We start from the raw sequence: 22081 nt of genomic DNA, 5'->3' as shown, positions 1-22081 counted from the left end.
CAGGTGTCATAAATCCAATTTACAGTATTTCCGTTCTCCAACAAGAAATGAGATTTGGAAGTTGATTTGGAGTTGCATTTCTAGGAAGCTTTTCTATCACTCCACAAAGGTATGCGTGTACCACCAAGGTGTTTATAACTAGACCCAAGATAACTTCTTTAAAGGTAACATAACAGCAACTGTTAGGTGGAGCATACTTTGTCGATCGATCTTTTTTTTTTTTTTTCTTTTCTTCAGATAAATTAGGTTTTATCAAAGTGTATCAACTCAAAAATAATCATAGGTAGTCTGTTGACAGTCACAAAATCCCCTCTTTTGTTATCAGCACATGTTGAAGTGATAAAGTTAGAATTTGAAAACTCTACTTTCTAGATGTGCCCTCTAAAAGTTATCACATAACCAACGTGGTTTGTTTACGGGATTCATTCTTGACCTTGGTTTGTTTTGTATCTTCTCTTAAAGCATTGAATACATACTGAGTGCACAGTGGTAAGCTCAGGGATACCGACATCAGACTGCATGGGGTGGAATCTCAACTCTGCCATTTTCTAGTTCTGAGAACTAGGGCAAGCTACTAAGCCTCCATTTCTTCTTCTGTAAAATGGTACTAATAATACTTAATAGGATTATTCTCAGGATTAATCAAGTTATGAACGTAAAGCTGATGGTGAGCAATCAATACGTGTTAGAGTATTACTTATTATTTTCTCACACCTGATGCTCGTTATTAATGGTTCCCAAACATGCCAGGTCACTTTTCCGTGGACTTTTTTTTTTTAAACAGTGTGGCCTTGGTTCTTGTATCTCTCTTTTCATGCGTAACAGCCCAAGCGCGGCCAGCCTTCAGAGGGACGATCGGCTCGGACCTGGGATCCACTGACGCCAGCCCGAGCGGCTGCGGGCCGGGGCGGAAGTGCGGGGCGGGCTCCTGGCGGCCGGGGCGGAAGTGCCGGCGCACGGCGGAAGCGGCGACCCGAGCAGCCGAAGCACAGGTGGGTGCCGGTAGTCGGGCGCCGGCAGGTGGGCGCTCGCGGGACGCCCCCCCTGGAGCCGGCACGCGGGCTGGAGAGGGGGGCACGGGAGCCCCACACTGCGCCGCACGCTGCCGGTTTCGATTGTCACTACAGGAAATTTAATTAAACCGGGAGCCATAAATCCGTGAACCTCCGGGGTCAAATTATAAGCGTGAGTGTGTGTGTGTGTGTGTGTGTGTGTGTGTGCGCGCGCGCGCGATGGCGCTCTGGGAAGTGAACAGAATCACGGGTGGGAAAGGTAGCTTTTTAAGAGGAAGCAGAAAACATCACAGCTTCATGCTTCTTCCGTGATTCACAGATGCCCTGCTTCGGATTTATTCGAGTTCTATGAAGTGGTAATATAATCTCGACTGGCTGAGATGACTGCCTTTTTAAATAAATATTTTTGAGCAACCATGTTGATCTTTAATTGAGGGCTGAAAGGTTTAATCGTGGGTGCTGGCAGGAGCGCTGTGAGTCCTGGGGCTCCCTGGACCTCCTGTCTGCCTTTGTTGGGCAAAAGCAGCCCTCTGGGTGCTGAACCATTAGAGAATAAATCAGAGACTGTACAGTTCTCAAATACTTAGCCTTGTCAGTCACCCCTGACAAATATCGCTCATACAATTTTAAGTAAGTCCAGAGTTACAAAGTCCCTACTAAATTGCTGCTAACGTGAATAGGCAAGTGTCTGTTTCTAAGGCTGTTCTGTTGAAGAACAAGGAGTTTTTTGCCTGGCAGATCTTTATTCTTGTTTCTTAACAGAAAGTATTTTACATTGTACTTTATATTTTAGAGCACTTAAAAGAAAAATCCACAGTATGGCCCAGCTAAACCCCAAGATTCTCAGCTCCTCCAGGACAGGGATAGTGTCTAAGATCTGTTATGCCCCCCACACTTTCTAGCACACTTCCCAGCATAAGCACATCTCCTTAACCACACATTACCTTGGTTAGGCAGCCATGAGAGCCATGTCTCAGTGTGGGACTGCTAAAGATGAAGTGGCTGTTAGAGGCCACAGTCTTCTCATTTACTAATTATCTCAGTAATACTGTGTGAAAATGCTTATGAGGCTCTCTACCAATATTTACAGCTGTATGCATTGAGATTTAAAACACTTGGAAAAAGAGGTGTGCCCTGGAAATACTGAGTGGTTATAGTAATATTGGGGGTAAAGCAGAACTAATCATGGTTCTGTGTGAAATGTCGTAGCCTAATAGCCTGGGTCCTGTTCTGCTGAGGAATTGCCTGGAACCAGAAAGGGCCTGTTGTGAAAATTAAGGTTGGCGGAGCTGGTGTTTTAGAAAGGCAGACTCCGCAGAGTTTCTTTCTTCATGCTTATTGTGGTCAGTAGTAGCTACCTGCCAAGGAAGGATCAATATTTTTATGTCTCCTTTATCGGAGGAAAATATGGCTATGTGGTTTTCTTTAGATGGATTGATGGCAGGTAAGGAAATAGAGAGGAGGATTTTCCAACTTCGGAATTTATTGGACTGTATTTCAATTTTATTCCAGATGCCTGGTTCTCGCGGACTCTTAAGTACCCAGAGGCAATGTGGAAGTATGCCTTCAAAATAAGTTTTTTTTTATTATTAAGGTTTTTGTATTTCATAACATGTGCATACTCCAGCTGGCTGATGCATTTAGTTACTCTAATGCCAGGGCTCAGGGTTTCACACGTAGCAGGACCTTGAGGAGATCTGGTACAAGTAGTACTTTTTTTTTTTATGTTCCTTATTTTAAATCTAATTTTGCCACTGCTTTATTCAAGGAGTGTACATCAGAGGAAGCCAAAAGCCAGCTGGAATCATTCCTGCATGCAGTTTTAATCTTGTTTGCAATTATTTTGAAGGGGAGAAACTATCTGGATCCAGGGATGTGTAGCTACACAGGTAGCAGGGACTAGGTGAGCTTCCTTCATCCTTCCCCTAGTATCACATAGCAAGTTTGAGAGACAAAATTATTTGAGGAAGAATATGCAAAGTGAAAGGTTTGGGCTAAGTTTCACGTAGATATTATTCCACATCCCTACCTTCCCATCTCAGTTACAGCTGCAGAGAACTGAAGGCATGAAAACATTACTCTCTTTTTATTCCAATCCTTACCCAAGATAAGATTTCCAGAGATAGAGGCAAATTCAAAATACCTTCTATTTTAAGAAAGGATTTCAGAGCATTTTACCTGTAATATCTAGTAATAACCATTTTACTGCTATAGGCTTCATCACTGTGGTATTGTATTATTTGTTTGTAAATCTTTCCCCTACCCAAGGTGTGTCCTTAAGGGCAGGGAAAGTATCTTAATCACTTTTATATTTCTAGTATCTGGCACGGTGCCTGGCACATAACAAACACTCAGTACATGGTATAGAAGGGAGGCTGGATCTATAAGGACTGTGAAAGCATCATTGGGAATGCAACAAGGTAGAGAAAAGAATATAAAGCAATAACCTTTCAAGGAGCTACCAGTGCAGTTATAAATGCTGCAGTTACTAATGCCTCGATAAACAGCTTGGAGTAGGGAAGGGCATATTTGAAAATCTACAGATGGTCAACAAACTGCCTTCCAAGGAGATCTAGCCTGATCAGTTGTGTGGTCTTTGTTATACTGAATAGAGTATGCAAACTGAAAGGCCCCGCCAGCCCCCTTTCCACTCTCTCTCAAGGCCTGCCATGCCCAACTCCTCACCCAAACACCTGTTGAGTGAATATTTGAAAAGTATCCATTTGAAGGTATGCCAAATTATTAGCTTACCTAGGTCACTAATATCTTGGTTTGGTCCTGCCTTAAGGATAAAGGACTTATGTTTGTTCACTATTTTAAGGCTAGGTTACCCAAATAATGTTGAAGGAAAGCCACAATCATCTTTTCTACTTTACTAACATTTCAAAAGAGTTCAAAGTTGACAGCTTTTTGTATTGTAATAGGGCAGGCATGTGGTATATGCTGCTTCCTTCTGTTGCCAATGGAATTCCAACAGAAACCAGAATGTTACTACTGGAAACAGATGAACTTCCTCTCATTGTTTCTGTACTTTTTCATATTAATCATGAAATAATGGGGAAGTGGCTTCTACTTTAGTCAGGGGGAAGGACATAAGACTGAATTATTTAATTTTTTAAACTCTTTTCTTCTTAAAACCTGTAGTTCTTCCAGTCAGCCAAGAGAAAGGATACTGTTATTTAATAGAAATTCAGTCAGCCGAAGCAGCTTAGGATATAGACTGGGAAAAAAAAAAAAAAGAGAGATAGATCTAAATGCGGCTCTGTTTCTCCAAGTTCAAAAATAAAGTTAATCTGTATCATCTTAGATTTAGAGATCAGAACCTCGTTCTTATAGTAAAAGAATTCTGCCATCCGAAGCTGAGATTTTTCCTCATTCTCTCCATCTTTAAATTAAATCTTAAACAAAATGTGCTATCTGTTATTCAGTATACTCTGAGGATTAATGTATAAAACTTTTTGAGACTTTTTTTGGAAAAAAGGGGGTTGAACTTGGAGGTCCCTTGCAGTTCTGAGAATTCTGTGTTGGTCTCATTATACATAAAAATAGGCACTGTTCAAAGAGAAAATATAGAGAAAAAAATTGCAGTATAAAAGGCTTTGGTAAAACAGTTCCTTTATCCATAAAGCAAGGGAAATCTCCAAAGTGTCTTGGAATCCAGTTCCAAAATATTAAGATTTTCTATCAGTGACAAGTTTTAAGTAACAGAATAGGACTCAGAGAATTGCAGAATCTCACATAACTGAGGGTGGCTGGGGCATGACCTCAAGAGTGGATAGTTCCTAACATTCAGGTATTAGTGTTACAAGTCCCAAGAAATGCTGGATTTAATATCTCAAATGTTCCAAAGTCATCTGCTACAAAATGGCTAAAAATGAATGAAACATCTTTCAGGTCTTGTGTGGTCATGTGGATAACGCGCCTCTTTGGCAAGATGAATTGGAAATGGTGGAGTATTAGTGACAAATGGAAGGCATTGCCTGGGCGGATGGAGTTTGAATTGCAAACAATTACTTTTGGAAATAAAGTTGTGTGCTTTTTAAATAGCAAGGAAACTGGCATTACTAGCTGGGTACAATAAGACTAAGATGTTTTAATGAAATTGACTTCTTTCTGGGTCAGTATTAGGTATCAGATATACCTTCAAAGGGAATGGGTCATTTTGGTTAAGAAGGATAATGTGGAGAGGAGTCTGCATAATTCCTTATGTACTTTGTTCCCATCCCTTGCACTAGCATGATTTTGCCCTCATCTTAAATGCTATCTTTATGGAATGAGGGAATTTTCAAATTGGTTTTTAAACTCTGTTAAGCCCTCATGTATGATATAACCCAACCACATTATTCAGGCTTTCTTGGCTTTCAGGAACAGCTTTGCAGCCATTATGTCCTTTTTTTTTTTTTTAACATCTTTATTGGAGTATAATTGCTTTACATTGTTGTGTTAGTTGCTGCTGTATAACAAAGTGAATCAGCTATACGTGTACATATATCCCCATATCCCCTCCCTCTTGCGCCTCCCTCCCACCCTCCCTATCCCACCCCTCTAGGTGGTCACAAAGCACCGAACTGATCTCCCTGTGCTATGCGGCTGCTTCCCACTAGCTATCTATTTTACATTTGGTAGTGTGTATATGTCCATGCCACTCTTTCACTTCATCCCAGCTTACCCTTCCCCCTCCCCGTGTCCTCAAGTTCATTCTCTACGTCTGCATCTTTATTCCTGCCCTGCCCCTAGGTTCATCAGAACCATTCTTTTTTTTTAGATTCCATATATATGTGTTAACATACAGTATTTGTTTTTCTCTTTCTGACTTACTTCACTCTGTATGACAGACTCTGTAGGTCCATCCACCTCACCACAAATAACTCAGTTTCGTTTCTTTTTATGGCTGAGTAATATTCCATTGTATATATGTGCCACATCTTCTTTATCCATTCATCGGTCCATGGACACTTAGGTTGCTTCCGTGTCCTGGCTATTGTAAATAGTGCTGCAATGAACATTGTGGTACATGTCTCTTTTTGAATTATGGTTTTCTCAGGGTATATGCCCAGTAGTGGGATTGCTGGGTCATATGGTAGTTCTATTTTTAGTTTTTTAAGGAACCTCCTTACTGTTCTCCATAGTGGCTGTATCAATTTACATTCCCACCAGCAGTGCAAGAGGGTTCCCTTTTCTCCACACCCTCTCCAGCATTTATTGTTTGTAGATTTTTTGATGATGGCCATTCTGACGGGTGTGAGGTGATACCTCATTGTAGTTTTGATTTGTATTTCTCTAGTGATTAGTAATGTTGAGCATCCTTTCATGTGTCTGTTGGCAATCTGTATATCTTCTTTGGAGAAATGTCTATTTAGGTCTTCTGCCCATTTTTGGATTGGGTTGTTTGTTTTTTTGATATTGAGCTGCATGAGCTGCTTGTATATTTTGGAGATTAATCCATTGTCAGTTGCTTCGTTTGCAAATATTTTCTCCCATTCTGAGGGTTGTCTTTTCGTCTTGTTTATGGTTTCCTTTGCTGTGCAAAAGCTTTTAAGTTTCATTAGGTCCCATTTGTTTATTTTTCTTTTTATTTCCATTTCTCTAGGAGCTGGGTCAAAACGGATCTTGCTGTGATTTATGTCATAGAATGTTCTGCCTATGTTTTCCTCTAAGAGTTTTATAGTGTCTGGCCTTATATTTAGGTCTTTAATCCATTTTGAGTTTATTTTCGTGTATGGTGTTAGGGAGTGTTCTAATTTCATTCTTTTACATGTAGCTGTCCAGTTTTCCCAGCACCACTTATTGAGCAGCAGCCATTATGTCTTAATAATACTGAACATTGTTGCACACTCTGAATTCAGAATATGCCTCTGGCTCTAGACCAGATGCTGAGTCAGTATCTTCAGGGTTGAGGATAAGGGGAGGGGTACAGTGTGTGCAAGCCCCACTGTGTTAATAAGAATTAGTCCAGAATCCCCTCTGGACCCCTGGGTGCTAGAGGGAGTGTATAGTAACAGTATATTACTGTTCTTGATCAGCATCTTCATTTTATTTTTCTTAGCTGAATGTTTTTCTGGAAACCAACCCCATTACCAAGTAGACTCCTCTGAAGCAACGATCTGGAAAATGTGACTGCTAAGGTCCAAAGATTCTAAAACAAACTCTTGCTTACTCTGAAGATTCCTCCTCCCTTTCATCTCACATTTGTCAGCTTGCTATACGCCTAGGCAAACACAGCAGCACTTCTGGACATGGAGGAGAATGCCAAGATGATGAGGGTCTGCCATTAAAAATCATTCTTTAAATGTGTCCATCAATAAGAAAGAAACACATTATTCTTCCTTTTCGGAGGCACTTTTCCATCTCAGATGCTCAAACAGTTGCAAGATCAGTGTCCGGCCACCCTAATGTCGCCTCCCCCGTTTTCCTGCTGGGTCTTTTCTGATGCCAAGGCTTCCCAGTTATGACTGAGGAGCTAGAGAAGTGAGTTTGCGAAGAGCAAGCCCGTTTACGCTTCTGCCCAGATCTATGTATGAATTTTGGTCCTCTTTAAATGGCCTAGCATTTTAGACTCCTACAGGTAACTACTTCCATGCCTTTCTTTGGAGACCTTTGACGTCTTGAGCTATTGCCATGGCATTTCTTCTGTATGTGGTTTCCCCTTCTCTGATCTGGAGGATATTTAATAAGCAAAGCCTATGGGCAGAGTTTCTCCTAGTCTCTGTAAAACGAGAGAACAGGACAGGGGGTTGTATTTCCATTTTACAGTTGATGAAACAGGCTTAAAGAGATGAGGAATTGCCTAGCATCAGAGAACTAATTAATGGAGTTGCCTGTCTTTGGAGTTTATATTTATGAAATCTTCACACAGAAATGCACCCAGGAATTCAAACATGCTGAATTCCAACTGAAACTCTGTAAGAAAGAGTAACTTTAAAGCTCTAGGTGAAGAATCATACCATTTGTGCTTAATTCCCCTGACTGATGAGTTTGTGGGAACTATGTTCATTTAAATTTACTTTGACCTCTCTACACAATTTATTCAAAAATACTTTGGAACAAGTTTTGTCTTTAAAGATTATTAATAAATCCAACTTTACCACTGCCTAGGCAGCTTCTGTTTTGATGTACCAGGCTTGGGTTGAGGATATCATTGGTAAAATAATAGTGGTACTGAATTTTCTCTTCCTTGAAAATATAAAGGCAAGTATTCGGAAGGAGCAACTGGAAGGGAAGTGACTTTTGTTCAGAACCTATCAAGGGGAAACCTCTACCCCTTGCAAACTGAATTTCAGTGCCCTGTTCTGTAACTATGTGAGACCTGAGTAAAGTAAGCCAGTACCTGGTGCCGAGGTATTTGCTGGTCTAGGTATTCAGTCTTAGTAGAAGATAAATATGCTGGGTCTTTAATCAGTGATATCATGTCTTAGGAATTCCTATTTAAGTAATGTTCACAGTCTGAAGTTTTCAGCTATATCTGTTTGAAATATTTTTCAGTTTTGCAATTCCCTATTTCTGAGACTATTATACCTAGAGTTTTAAATCTTCCTTTTGGGGCCAGTAAAAGCACATTTCAGTCAGTAGAAACATCATCATTAACATTATTAATAACAATACCTTATTTTTTGTATTATTTAGTAATAAATAGTTAAGCCTTATTTCTCTATTCTGCTTTTTAACTTATACAATGATTTTTACATTTATTATCTCTTTTTAAGACACCCAACCAAATTTTGCTTTTACTCTTCTCCCCTACCCCACTGCCTCCATCCTCACCAGAAGTATCCCCTTTTACTTAAGATGTGAAATTAGGCAAGAGTCAGACAAGGTAGTTCATTTTAGGGGTAGGCATTGGTTGGAAGGTTTCATTCTTTTGGAGCAACATGAGACGCATCTCATCTGATTTGTGGTAGCTTCTTTGACTACCCCTATTCTAGTCCAAGCCCTCATCGCTCTTTTTGACAGTGGGCCACTCCCCTCTTTCTGGAGACACTTTCTCCTGTTGGCTTCCATGATGGTCCACTTTTCTGATTTTCCTCCTACCTCACCAACCTTTCTTTCTGCCTCCTTTGCTGGCTCCTCTCTACCCAACTTCTGAATGTTGGATTGCCTCAGAGATTTGTCCTGGGTCCTCTTCTTTTTCTCTGCTATTTAGATGATCTCATGATCTCAGGTGTAATTACAGCCCTTAAACTGAGGGAGTCTCAAATTTCTATCTTCAGCCCTGGTTTCTCTCCTGACTACCAAACCTGTACACGCGACTTTCTACTTGAGTCTCAGCTTGTCCCTCACTGAGCTCCCAGACCCACACATCCCTCAATCTGTTCCTGCCTCAGCTGCCATTTTAGTAAATGGCACTGCCACCCACCCAGCAGCTCAAAACCAAAACTAGAATAGTCCTTACTGTCATTTTTAATTCCTCATATCCAGTTCATTGGCAGGTCCTTTTGGCCCTGTCCACACCACCCTCCTTTCTCACCTGGACTACGGCACTAGCCCCTAACTGGGTCCCTGCTTCCACTCTTGCCATCCATTCTCACACAGCATTAAAGTCATCTTTTTAAGATGCACATGAGGGACTTCCCTGGCGGTCCAGTGGTTAAGACTTCACCTTCCAATGCAGGGGGGGTGAAGGTTCGATCCCTGGTCAGGGAGCTAAGATCCCACATGCCTCGTGGCCAAAACACCAAAACATAAAACAGAAACAATATTGTAACAAATTCAATAAAGGCTTTAAAAATGATCCACATCAAAAAAAAAAAATCTTTTAAATAAATAAATAAATATAAAGTGTACATGAGACCCATCACTTCCCTCCTCTAAATCTAATTGTGTGAAAATAGAACCTCAGTTCTTTAACATAGCCTGTGAGGCCTTAGGTGATCCAACCCCCAGTGACCTGTCTCCTCCACTCTTCCCCTTGCTTACTGTGCTTTAGCCACATGGTCCTTTCTGTTTCTTCCACTAAGTCAAGGTTGTCCTTACCCCAGAGTCTTTGCACTTACTGTTCCCTCTCCCCAAAATGCTCTTCCTTCAGATCTTTGTACCTTCTCAGCCTTTAGTCTCAGCAAAAATGACACCTGCTCAGAGCATTTTATTTAAAGGACCTGCCTTAGTCACCATCACATCACCCTGTTTCACTCCCTTCCCTCTGCTTACCACTGTCTGATGTTGAGAGACATAAAAGAGTCTCTTTAACTTCCCTATAATATGGACCCCATGAGGCCAGGGACCTGACTTTTCTGTTCACCACTGAACCCAGTACCTATGAGTATCTAAGACATGGAAAACAGTAGGTAATTGTTGAATGAATGATCTCATCCCACACCTGGATTTTCATAATTGAACTCTTTCCCGTCGCCATTCTTCTTACCTTTGCAGCCACCCTGCTCGCTGCTGCCAGATCAATCTCCTAAAACACCGATTTTATCACATCACTCTCGTTTAAAACCCTTCATTGGCTCCCATCCAAAAGGCCACAGCATTCCTACTTCATGCCTTTGTGTCTAACCCTGGCTTCGGAATGCTTCCCCTTTTTCTACATATCGAAATCCTACATGATTTAGGATCCTTCTCTCGTGAAACCACTTCCAATCTCAGCCCATAGTACTCTTCCCTTCCTTTCTCTTATGACATTTAAAGTTGCCCATTGGATGTCCCTGTTGTGATCTCTCTTGTACTTATATTGTTTCAGTGAAGAATTTAACTCCCTCCTCCTGAATCCGCTGGAGTACATCTCTGTAATTCTTGTTGCTTGTATACAGAATGTGGAGTTGATTTCTCCATGTGAGAGTTTTATTTGGAGGGAAAGAAATGGACTAAACACGAGACAGGATGAAGAAAAAACAATAATGGCTTATTTTGCTAAGAATTTGAAGCGGTGAGGGGGGGATAGGGGGGCAGAGTGTATGTACCAAGTGATGGATATGTAAATGCCATATACCTTCAGTGAAATTATAATCTTACTGGTTAGGCCAGGCCCACACTTCAAATAGTTAGAAAACTTTTGCACAAATCAGTGTGTTGAATGCAAATTAACAGAGCACCTATTGCATTCACACAGTGTAGTAGAGACATCCAGATACTTGGAAACCCCACAGTCATGGTAATAATTTTAAAAAAAATAAAAAGGGGTTTTGTCTGTAGGAACTCATATGACCAGTCATTCCTTTCTGGGACTGATTCTCTACAGGCTTCTCTGCCCCCATGTGGTAAACCTGTTGGCACTGAAGCCTGGAAGTAGAAGCTGCAGGGAATGGAGTGGACATGCAGGGTATGTCTGCTCAGGGTTTCATGTGTTATGTGGGATCAAATCAGCAGTCCAAATGCATAGCCAGGCGAGGCTGTGGTGATCATTTCACAATGTATGCAAATATCAAATCATTATGTTTTACACCTGAAACTAATATAATGTTATGTTATTAAAAAAAAAAAAAAAGAAAGAATGAAGCTGAGCATGAGGCCATGTACAAGTGGGCCCACAGATGGGTGGTGAGCTGGGGATCCTTGTTGTAATAAATATCATGTCTGAGTTGGTGCTACCTCCTTGGCAGTTCCCCTGGCCAGGTACCCTGACTGCTGTGGCTGAGGTGCTGAAAAAGCACCTGAGATCTCACGCACGCAGGGAGTGAGGGCCCCGCTCCAGGTTGCCTTCCACCCCCTACCCTCTGTTTCTGTTCTATAGCCTCATTCTAACCCTGCTTAGCCCCTTGGAATTGACACCTCAAAGTATCTGCTCAATTTGCAGCTTTGATTGTGTCTCTATATGCTGCGTCTCCTTGTCACTCTTGGCTCCACACTTGGGCCCAAGATCCTAGGGTAGGCTCTCACTTGTTTGGGAGAGAGGGAGGTTTGGACACAGCTGACTGACCAAAAGCATATAAGACCACTGGAGAGGCATCATTTGTCCCTGTTTCCCTGGATTAGGTAGAGCCCAGTGACCCAGATGAGTCCCCTAAGAGCAACCTCACCTCATTACATAAACTTTCAGTAATCTAAAATAATGGATTTCATTCCCAAGAGAGGGATGTGTTTGTGTGTGTGTGTGCGCACGCATGTGTTTCTAGTCATTATGTAAAAATAGGAATGTTGTACTTAGATGGTAATGAATGTGAAATGGAGCACTTAACATCTCACATGGCATAAATGACGGGACGGAAGCCCTGAGCCTCTCTTTCTGGAACACAGGTTCAGCGAGAGTGACGGTAATAGTGTTTGGTTAATGTCAGCTCAGCATTAAATTTATATTGTATTCTTGTGAAGAAGCTCCAGCATTATCTGTTAATAATGAAGGCGGTACCTGAGTTGATATAAACTTTTTGATTTTGCACATGAGCTAAGAACACTGAAGCTTGCTGATGAGGGATCACGTGAGCTTGGAGATTCGGTGTGCCCAAGGACTCTTCATATGAATAAAAATTCTGGTCAGTGAAGGTCAGTTTCTCTACTCAAGCGAGAACAATGGTGTTTCCCTTCTAATCAGACACACACAGCGTTTGAAGAATCCAGGAACCCCACATAAGTGATGTGCAGCCATAGCCTGGGCAGCTCCTCATGCAAGAAATGAATAATCCTTAATAAAGGCTCAAATGACCCTGGCTTCTTTCTGTGCAGCAATCAGTTGTTTTAATGGTATGTCCTTCAGTGCTTCGCAGGGAAAATGCTATAAAGTTATCTTCCTTATCTTGCTTCAAGGAGGGATGAATTGGTCCAGTCAGTCCTCCTCCATGTTGTATTTAATTCTGCCATAAAGACCACTGAAGTCAGCCTCAGTTTTGTTGAAAAGCCAGCATTCCCTTTCTCTTTCAGGGTGATCCATGCCTCTGAGCGGCAGTGGACTTGAAACAGCAGGAGTCACCATCTTTATTGTTAGGCTGTGGAATTTGTTTTAGGCACATTCTAAATCCAGTCTTATGCTTTTTTTTTTGTCTGTGACAAAGGTGACCCAGTTGTGCTTCTTTGATATTATGCATACAGCTCTTTTTGCTCATATCACAGAGGCATGTAACAAAATACAAAGGATAAAATTGTGTCTTTGTGTGTAGTAAGCACACACACTTCATGACTAAATTCAGTGACATAATCAAAAAGGTGTTGTCCTCCCACAGTCATGAGCCAACAGGCATAGACCGCCTTTCAGAGTATTTCTTATAGTGCTGAGATACTGTTCAAAAACAACAGAACTAATGAAAATGTCACATTGTCAGAGTAGCCAATATTAAGATTTTACTTCAAGAAAGCATGATGGGGTGACTGTGACGTTGACAGCAGTGGTGTTAGGGTTTGGGGTGTTCCAGTTGGAGTGTATCATTTTTCATTTTACTTTTTATTTCTAGAACTAAGTGAACTCCAGTGTTCAGAACTTTAGCCATAATATCTTATTTCTGCCTAGGAGAGGTATGGGAATTTTTTTTTGTATCAGACTCTAATATAATTTTATAATACAGTACCTACAAAGAAATAAGTTAATTTAACAATGTGGTAAAACGCACGTGCCCTAGTGCGCTAGGGCATTTGGAACATATGCAGGTAGTAAAACTGCATAATGCTAATGCATTTCTCAGTAAACAAATGTGCCATGTTTAAGTGATTCAATACATATTAAAAAAAAGGAGAAATAGAGACTAACATGGAAAAGAGAACTAGTTTTAAACAAGATGGTTGTGGCATCTCTGAAGACTTTACTTAGCTTTTTGGGTTGGTTGAACAAGTATTCTAGCAAATCTGGAATGAAGAGCAACTCTGTTTACTCTGACAGGTTTTATTTGTCTTGGGTGCAACCAAGACCACATGCTGTGTTTTGTCATGTTGGAAATACTGAAGCAGATTTCCATTGTGAATGTGAATTTTTTTTTTTTAACAAAAGCCTTAACACCTCAGTCTCAACTCAGTTAGGTGAAAGCAGTAAGTTTTCCATTCCTTACCAGCCTGACATCAATAAATCTTAAATCCCTCCACCAAAAGCACACAGCTGCTGTTCACTGTCCTGGTTGTAACCTTAGGTCACTGCCTTAGATAGCCTGCTCCTTCTCATTTTCAAGAGCTATCTTTCTGCCTTTACTTTCACAAAACTGATTTTTAAAAGTTTCTTTCTCCTTCATTTAATACAGTTTCTTTAACTTCATACCCTAGGAGGGTGTGCCACTGTTGGCATAAGGCCTTGCCAAAACCAAGGATGCAGAAATTTCTACCTGTCGTAAACATGCCTAGCATTCCATTGATACTTCCCCTTCCTTTATATCCTCTGTAGACAAAGCCATGTTTGGAAGCTATTGTCTCCAACCACATTCACCTATTGGAGTGTTGGTTCTGCTGAATTTATGGAAAATATATATACCAGGGCTTCTCACTTAGTTGAAAGTAGCACAGCATATTGCGAAATTGTTTAGATCCATTTTCCTCCTTAGAATAATGCTGGGTCCTTGTAAAATCCTTATCACATTCCTTTTTTATGCATTATCAGGACCATTTAGTTAGCAGGGAGATCCAGGGAGAAGTGGAAGACTAAGGATTTAAGAGAGAAGGAAAGATTATTGTTTTCACAGATCAGAATCCAATCCTTTTGTCCCGTCTTCTTTACTCTGGTTTGATATGGATTTAGTGCTTTTCTCTAAAGTCATATCATTCTGTTTGAAATGAGTTTAAAGCTAATCTTATGCTGAGAAACCTGGTCACCAGTAGAGATTAGTACATAATTATTACAGGCATGCTCTCTGGAGCAGAGCAGGAGGAGATTCAAGGTGGTGGTGCAGGGGCTGGGACCAGCTGCAGCGCGCTGGCCTGCATCTTGTGGACACCGTGAGGAGCACTGACCTTTAGTTAGGATATGAGATCCGCCCACATAGTGACTGCTGTGCACACTGAGTGTCTGATCAGGGTTAGAGGTGAGACTAAAGGGGGGGAAAGGCTCACTCCAGTACTATTAACATTCGAACAACTATTTGAACACCTACTATGTACCAGGTTAATTGTAGATGCTCAGGAATATTGGGGTGAACAAGTAGCTGCTCCTATGGAACTCATGTTGTAGTAGAGGGGACATATAGGTAAAGAAATAATTTTACATAGTGAAGGATAAAAGAAAACCGCAGCAAGATATGAGGAAGAAGAGTGGTGGACTGGCCCACATTGGTAAGGTAGTCACTAAGGCATCTCTAAGGAGGTGACATAAGCCCAGGCCAGATGAGAAGCTACTTAAGTTTTTCATGCAGAGGAACAGCAAGTACAGAAATCCTGATGAAGAAACGATCTTTGGTTATTCAAGGAACAGAAAGAGAATCTTTGTGCTGCAAGTTGCCAGGATAAGGGAGGGGAAACTGATAGATGAAGTTGGAGAGGTAGAGTAAAGAAAAGTTAAGAAATGAAGATACCAGGAATGAATTCATGCAGGGAATATTGATAAGTGATAAAGTCAACAGTGCATATGTGTTTTAAAAGTGAAATCATCATATCTGTAGTTTAAAGGACAAAGCTGGAGGCTCAGTAGAATAACTAGGAATAAGTAGGGTGTCTTATGTCGAGCAAAGTAGCAGGATGAGAGAGCTTCAAAGCCTAGTGTTTGACATGCTGCTATTACCAAGCTGTTCTTATTGGAATATCTCCAGTAGAAACACTAGTACATTTGTGGATGTTTTCAAAAATGATGACCATCTCCTTTTAAAATACTTCTTAGAAGAGCTGAGCAGATTTTTGTTTTTGACAGGTTAACTCAGCCTAATCTCCCCTATAAGTTCCTCTAAGGACAGCTCTGTGTTTCCCCACCTCTTGCAGCAGAGGGGCATAAATCTCATAAGTAATAGCCTTAACCTTCAGCTGGAGACTTGTGCTTCTTGCTTACTATCTCCTTTACCGTGAAGGTGGCTGGGCATTGTTGAATGCTTACCTATAAGATAAGCTATCTCTGCGAATAAAAACCATTTCAGGAAACTTCCCACATTTTAGGGGATCATCAGGATGCTAGCCAAATCTGCAGGTGAAATTTAATTTTTTAATCTAATTAACAAACCCATGGAATTTGCTTACAGAAACCAAGTGATTAGACACACAACTAATCCATACATTTGGATTTTTTCCCATTCTAAATTCTAAATTTGGAATACAGTGAATATTGAGGCATCATGAAGACTTGCCAAACATTTGGCCTCTCTGACACTCCTGGACTCCAAGAAGCACATCTGAAGTCTTCAAATTCCATCATAGATTTGCAGCTTACTGTTTCTATTATAAAGAGCAAAGTCTAGGGCACATAATTTTACTGGTCTATTTTTCTTTTGGCAGAATTAAGATGCCCTGGTTTCAAGGAAATAGCATGCAACTTGCCAAACACTCCTTTCAACGGCTCTTGAGAAATCTATCTGCCTCTAAGACTGCTCAGCCTGTGCTAACCTTATTCACAAAGGTACAGAGTGAAAAGTAAAATCACTACTTTAAAAACATAAAGGATTAAAATGTTGGGTGAAGAAAGTTGTACATTTAAGAAAGGGGAAAAATGTTGAAAGGAAAGCAATGGTATAAATTTTCTTCAGACATGCTCCTCAATTTTTCAGTTCCAGTTACAACAGTGGTTAACTCTTTATCCTACCCAGATACTTCATTGTGTCACTGTTATCAGGAGGTAAATTAATATATTTAATCGTCATCTGATCCATACATTGAAAGAAAAGAACTATCAGATGTTTACAAGTGTATCACTTAGAAATATAGTCAACTCTTATTATTTGTGATAGTTACGTTCTATAAAGTCACCACGAACACTGAATTAGCAAGTACTGAACCACTGCTCCTAGGGCAAATATAGGGTTAGGTTCCTATGAGCTTCTGGTCACAACATTTTTGAACTGATCAATACATAACCTTGTTTTATGTGTGTTTCTGTTTAAAGGCACCTTATTTAACATATATTGTTGATTTATTAACACTGAGCTCAGGGCCAACAGCACTGTAACTTACGCCTGAACAAAGCTTATCTAACACAGTATTTTCTCTGTAAGGCACGTCACAGCCTTCCTATGCTTGGAACACTGGACAGCACTTCAGCACTATGCTTGGGCCATTTTAAATGGCAAAATAACGAAGAAAAAGCACAAAAATGCAAAAAGAGTGGCACTAAGTAGAAAAGGACACTTGTTTACAGTATGAGAGCTGGAACAAGAAGGCAGAGCATCATCCTGCCCCACCTCAGCCAGAAATGTGCACTTTGAGCAACTCAAATTTTTCGCTGCTCTATGCACCTGCATGTCTGGGAATGACTACAAAAACTTGGGTATTGATTTTAGGGTTACAAATAAGTTTTAGCTAATAGATGAATTCGCAAATACAGAATCCACAAATAATGGGACTGACTGTACTTATTTTCTTATCCCTAACACTGGTTTTAAGCTATAAAGCAAGTTTAAATTTTTAAGAGCTTTTTCCTCTAAAATTTATAAGACAAACATCATGGATTTCCTTTTGCTAGTTAACATTAGTTTGTGTGATTTGTAATCAAAAAAGAAATAAGGTGCAGGGTAATAGAATTACCTTTAGTGAATAATACTGCAACTCAAACAAAAAAGGTCTCTTGTTTGATAGATTTTTTTCACATCCCAGGCATTTTAGCAATTTGAATATATCTGAGTTATCTAATAACAAAGTTTAAGTCTTTTGAAAATTTCTTATTGAAAATAGTTAATCTTTACTTTTCATATTCATAAGTATATATTGCATTATTATGGAACAAAAATATTTCATCATTTGTGTCTACATATGAGAAATGTGTGTGAAAATTAACCACAAAAATAAAATAATCCCTTAAGGCTAATGATGCTCACTCAGCCTAACTATTCTGCACTATTTTTCAGTTTGAACAACAGCCAAGTTAGCCAGAAACATGCGCCAAAGCAAAACACACTAATCTTCCATTCAGCTTAAAATTTGTACCAAACCCTTCATTTGTGTCATTAGACATATAATAAGACATTACTCTCACCTCCCGGAGTTCACAGTCCTCTGAAAGAAAAAGTACAGTATCAGGTCTCTTTCAGTTATAAATAACAGAAAGTACTACCCAGAGTGGCTTAAACAAAAAAGGGATTTTATGGGTTAGTCTGGTTTCAGGAGTAGCTTGATTCTGAAACTTAAGCACATTACCAGTCTCTTCAGCACTCCATTCTCTAGGTTAAATCAGTTCACGCTCTGGCTCTTCATATGGATAACTGCAGCGATCCCAAGCCTCAGATCTCACATTTCAGGTATCTACAGAAACTCCAGCAAAACCCTCACACCATCCTTTGGCTGTGATTGGCCGATCCCTGAGCCATTTGTAGTCGAAGGGCTGTGATGTGCTGGATGCCTCAGCCTAAATTAGGCATTCCACCCCCGTTCAGGGAGGAGTCAGCCACATGCTGAGAGCAGTTCTGTAAGGCAAAATCACAGCATTCTTGCTACAGGAAAGGACAGTGGGTGGTAGACAGCCAACCCACCAAATGTCCACTACAATTCAGGGATAGGGTAAATAAGTGCTGTACTGGCACCACTGAAAATCCTAGACAAGGATGTACAAATGTTCCAGACCACTGGGTCTTGTCATTTTTCAGCTCATAGATTTCTTTAAAATTTGATAACCTTTCCTCATAAAAATACATACACACGTGATAATTTGCCCAGACTTCCATAGTCCCTGGGTTGTTTGTTTTGTTTTGTTTCTGGCTGCACCGCGCAGCTTGGGGGATCTTAGTTCCCCGACCAGGGATGGAACCCGGGCTCACAGCAGTGGAAGCGTGGAGTCTTAACCACTGGACCACCAGGGAATTCCCGTTCCCTGTGTTTTAAAAAAAACAAAATAAAAAACCTGATCCTAGCTCTACTAAAGTTTTTTTTTATTATAAAAGCAAATAGTACCAAATTTGGTACTTCCGCAATTTCACTGGTTCTTGTTTTGCTTTTGCTTTTAAGATCCTCTCTTGACTTTTTTGAAACTTTCTCAGAGAATTTCAATGTGGTTATCTTAAAAATCACAGACTGGGCTTCCCTGGTGGCTCAGTGGTTAAGAATCCACCTGCCAATGCAAGGGACATGGGTTGGAGCCCTGGTCCGGGAAGACCCCACATGCCGTAGAGCAACTAAGCCCGTGCACCACAAATGCTGAGCCCACGCGCCACAACTACTGAAGCCCACGTGCCTAGAGCCCTTGCTCCACAACAAAAGAAGCCACCGCAATGAGAAGCCCGTGCACTGCAACAAAGAGTAGCCCCTGCTTGCCGCAACCAGAGAAAGCCTGTGCACAGCAACAAAGACCTAACGCAGCCAAAGATAAATAAATAAATTAAAATTTTTTTAAAAAGTCACAGACTATCCATAATCTGTTTATTGATAATGCTAAAATAACATAATGAGCCCTGAAGCAGGAAAATACGGCCAAAAAGAACTTTCTGAAGGAAAACTGTCTTTTGATGATCCAGGTTCTTATTTCAAAATAAGGTGAGTTAGGCTGGAGGAAGGGCCTCCATAGCAGCTCATCTTTTCCTGTCATGTTAAAAAGCAGGCTTTATATAAGCATCAGTAATGTTGAATCTATTTTTAGCTCATACAAGAGAACCTATAGTAGTCCCTGTTCATTGAGTCAAGGCCTGAGAAGCCTTTAAAATCTGCCAATGATCCATAGCATTCTCGGCAGACTTCTCCTCTAGATGGTTAGGGTGCAAACAACAATGGGCACTAAAACTCGCTTGCTCCAGAGGTGGAGAGTTAGTCTGGGAAACCTATTGCTGACACTTGTAATGAGAAAACTGACAAAGCATTGAAGAGTTGGTACAGTCATCACCCAAAGTCAAGAGATTTTTCCCTTTTAAAGATGGGACGATCACTAACTCCATCCCAGTGGGCTATTAGGAAAAACAGGCTGGGGAATCCCCTGGCAGTCCAGTGGTTATGACTTTGCGCTTTCACTGCCATGGGCCCGGGTTCACTATCTGGTCGGCAAACTAAGATCCTGCAAGCCGCGCGGCACGGCCAAAAAAAACAAAAACAAAAAATGGAAAAACAGGCTGGCAAATCTCAGTGCCCCCCCCAATCAAAACAGACTTTAAGACATTCTGGTGATGTCAGCCAGGCCTGGAAGGTGCTCCTGACCTAGGAAGGACAAAGCCCTAGGACTATAGATGATATGGAAAATAATCTTCCCAGATATCAATTAGATGAAGCCAGTAACAAAAAAATGTAAGCATCTAAATGTATTGTGTGTACATATATATACACATATATACATATATACACACATATATGTAACAAATATAAGCATCAACATTTACTAGATAGATTTATTTGTCAAGAAAAAATCAAAACACAGCTAAAAAATGCTGAAAGCCCATTTACCATGAAACACTAGCTATTTATAAGATTCTGTGGCAGTGTTTTGCTTTGGAAAATAAAACAGTATAATTAACCTGGGAGAAAACTGTCCTTTAAAATAAGTATAATCTGCTTCTTGTGGTTTTTGTCAGGCTGAATGCCATTCTTTGGGTTTAATGGCTTTTTTCGTCCTGTAGGATCCGTGCCCCCTTTGTGATGAAGCCAAGGAAGTACTGGAGCCTTATAAAAACAGGGTAATATAATACAGTGTGGCTTTATGTATATGGAATAGATACTGCATGTAGTATAAAGTATCTGCCTGGATCCTTCCTTTAAGAAAAGAGATTGAATGATTTTTCATTTAAATTTTCTTTGTGTTCTTCAGAGAGAGATTTTAGTGCTGATTTCCATAAAAGTCATTACACCTAAGTGTTTTTCTCTGAGCAGTACTGGTTTTCCTACTCTGACTCTTAAAATGATCAAAGTTAACTAGCAGGTACAGCATTTGGGCCTTCTGTTAAGTTTTTGTCCCTATTCCTTTTATCTTATGTTGTCATTTCCATGAAAGTGTTTTCCTGTAGCAAACCATGATACCTTTCCCAATCTTACAGCCAAAACATGTCTTTCTTGATTCTCAGGCAGCTTCCCAGTTGGGACATTGTTTATTTCATTGGGAACTGAGTAGTAGGTAGATGCTGAACCTAACAGATGTAACAGAAAAGTAGCAAAATTAGGGAATGTAAAGAAATCAATCAGGTTACAGAATTCAGGGTCACTAGCTGACTGTGGACCTCAAACAAACAACAACAGTAAAAACCTCTCAGCATTAGAACCAGTCTGGGGATCAGTTTGTCACTACAGCCGTTGCGTTGTTCCATGTTCTCTGAAATCTAGAGCTTTAGTCTGTCTCTGTTTCAGTTTATTTTACAGGAGGTGGACATCACACTTCCAGAAAACTCAGCTTGGTATGACAGGTATAAATTTGACATCCCCGTCTTTCATTTGAACGGCCAGTTTCTGATGATGCATCGAGTAGACGTCTCAAAACTTGAAAAACAGCTCCAGAAACTTGAGCAGCAAGGTGCGGGAGGCTCATGAACGCCTTCATGATTTTCCACCCTCTCTGTCCGGAACTCATTTTCCTGAGGAAATGACTGTGGCCTCATGCTCCTTTTGTCACTTTCACACAGCTCTAAGGATGTTCTGAACTCAGTGGTGCCAAATAAATGGTAATATTCCTCTTGTGATTAATAGAAGTACCAATGTGGGAACTGTTTACCTGTTGGCATTTTATAAAATAAGAGGAGTGTACTGGGAGGGAGGGGATGATGAAAGGTGGGTGTAATCTACTTGTTTTATTTATTTTTCTCTTTTGTATTAATATGGAAGCATTTCACATTCACTGGACAGAGCTGTTTACAGGAAGAATGCTCTGTGTCCCTGTTGCTGCCCTAAGGGCTTAACTTTTTAATGAAAGAATAAATGTTCTTCCACTTGGTAGATAAAGTGAAATGTGAATTGTTAATAACTGTGCACAGTCAATAAAAGGATGTTTTAACAAATACATCTGCATGAAGTCTATCTCAGAGGAATTTAATAATACCTGTTTAAAATTAGAGCTCATTTTTTTTGGATAGAAGAGAATAATTATCCTAGCCAAAGACGTTTCGTTTGAGAAAAACAAAAGACTTAAACCCCAAAATGTATATAAGAATCTCAACGTGCTTTACAGGTAGTCAGTAAACTGATTTGTAATA

The 22081-nt window shown here is 40.4% G+C and overlaps 2 protein-coding genes across 11 annotated transcripts in view; one reads left to right on the top strand and one right to left on the bottom strand.

The window, feature by feature from the left end:
- The window catches only part of MEGF10 (multiple EGF like domains 10), a 364824-nt gene that overhangs the window by 328487 nt on the left and 14256 nt on the right, over window positions 1–22081 (bottom strand). The window lies entirely within an intron of this gene.
- C3H5orf63 (chromosome 3 C5orf63 homolog) lies at window positions 952–21886 on the top strand. 2 transcript variants are annotated; one of them, XM_059916996.1, is made up of 4 exons: window positions 952–992; window positions 16275–16395; window positions 20522–20578; window positions 21255–21886. In XM_059916996.1, exons 2-4 carry the CDS (start codon window positions 16282–16284, stop codon window positions 21420–21422), a joined length of 339 nt encoding a protein of 112 aa, XP_059772979.1. In that variant the 5' UTR covers window positions 952–992; window positions 16275–16281; the 3' UTR covers window positions 21423–21886. The 2 variants fall into 2 exon arrangements, with proteins under 2 accessions (XP_059772979.1, XP_059772978.1); XM_059916995.1 differs by having other exon boundaries at window positions 21243–21886.

The sequence above is a fragment of the Balaenoptera ricei genome, chromosome 3 (assembly GCF_028023285.1).
Source record: "Balaenoptera ricei isolate mBalRic1 chromosome 3, mBalRic1.hap2, whole genome shotgun sequence".
NCBI lineage: Eukaryota > Metazoa > Chordata > Mammalia > Artiodactyla > Balaenopteridae > Balaenoptera > Balaenoptera ricei.
Note: the sequence above shows the minus strand (reverse complement) of the source record. Positions and strands in the feature narration are given on the sequence as shown.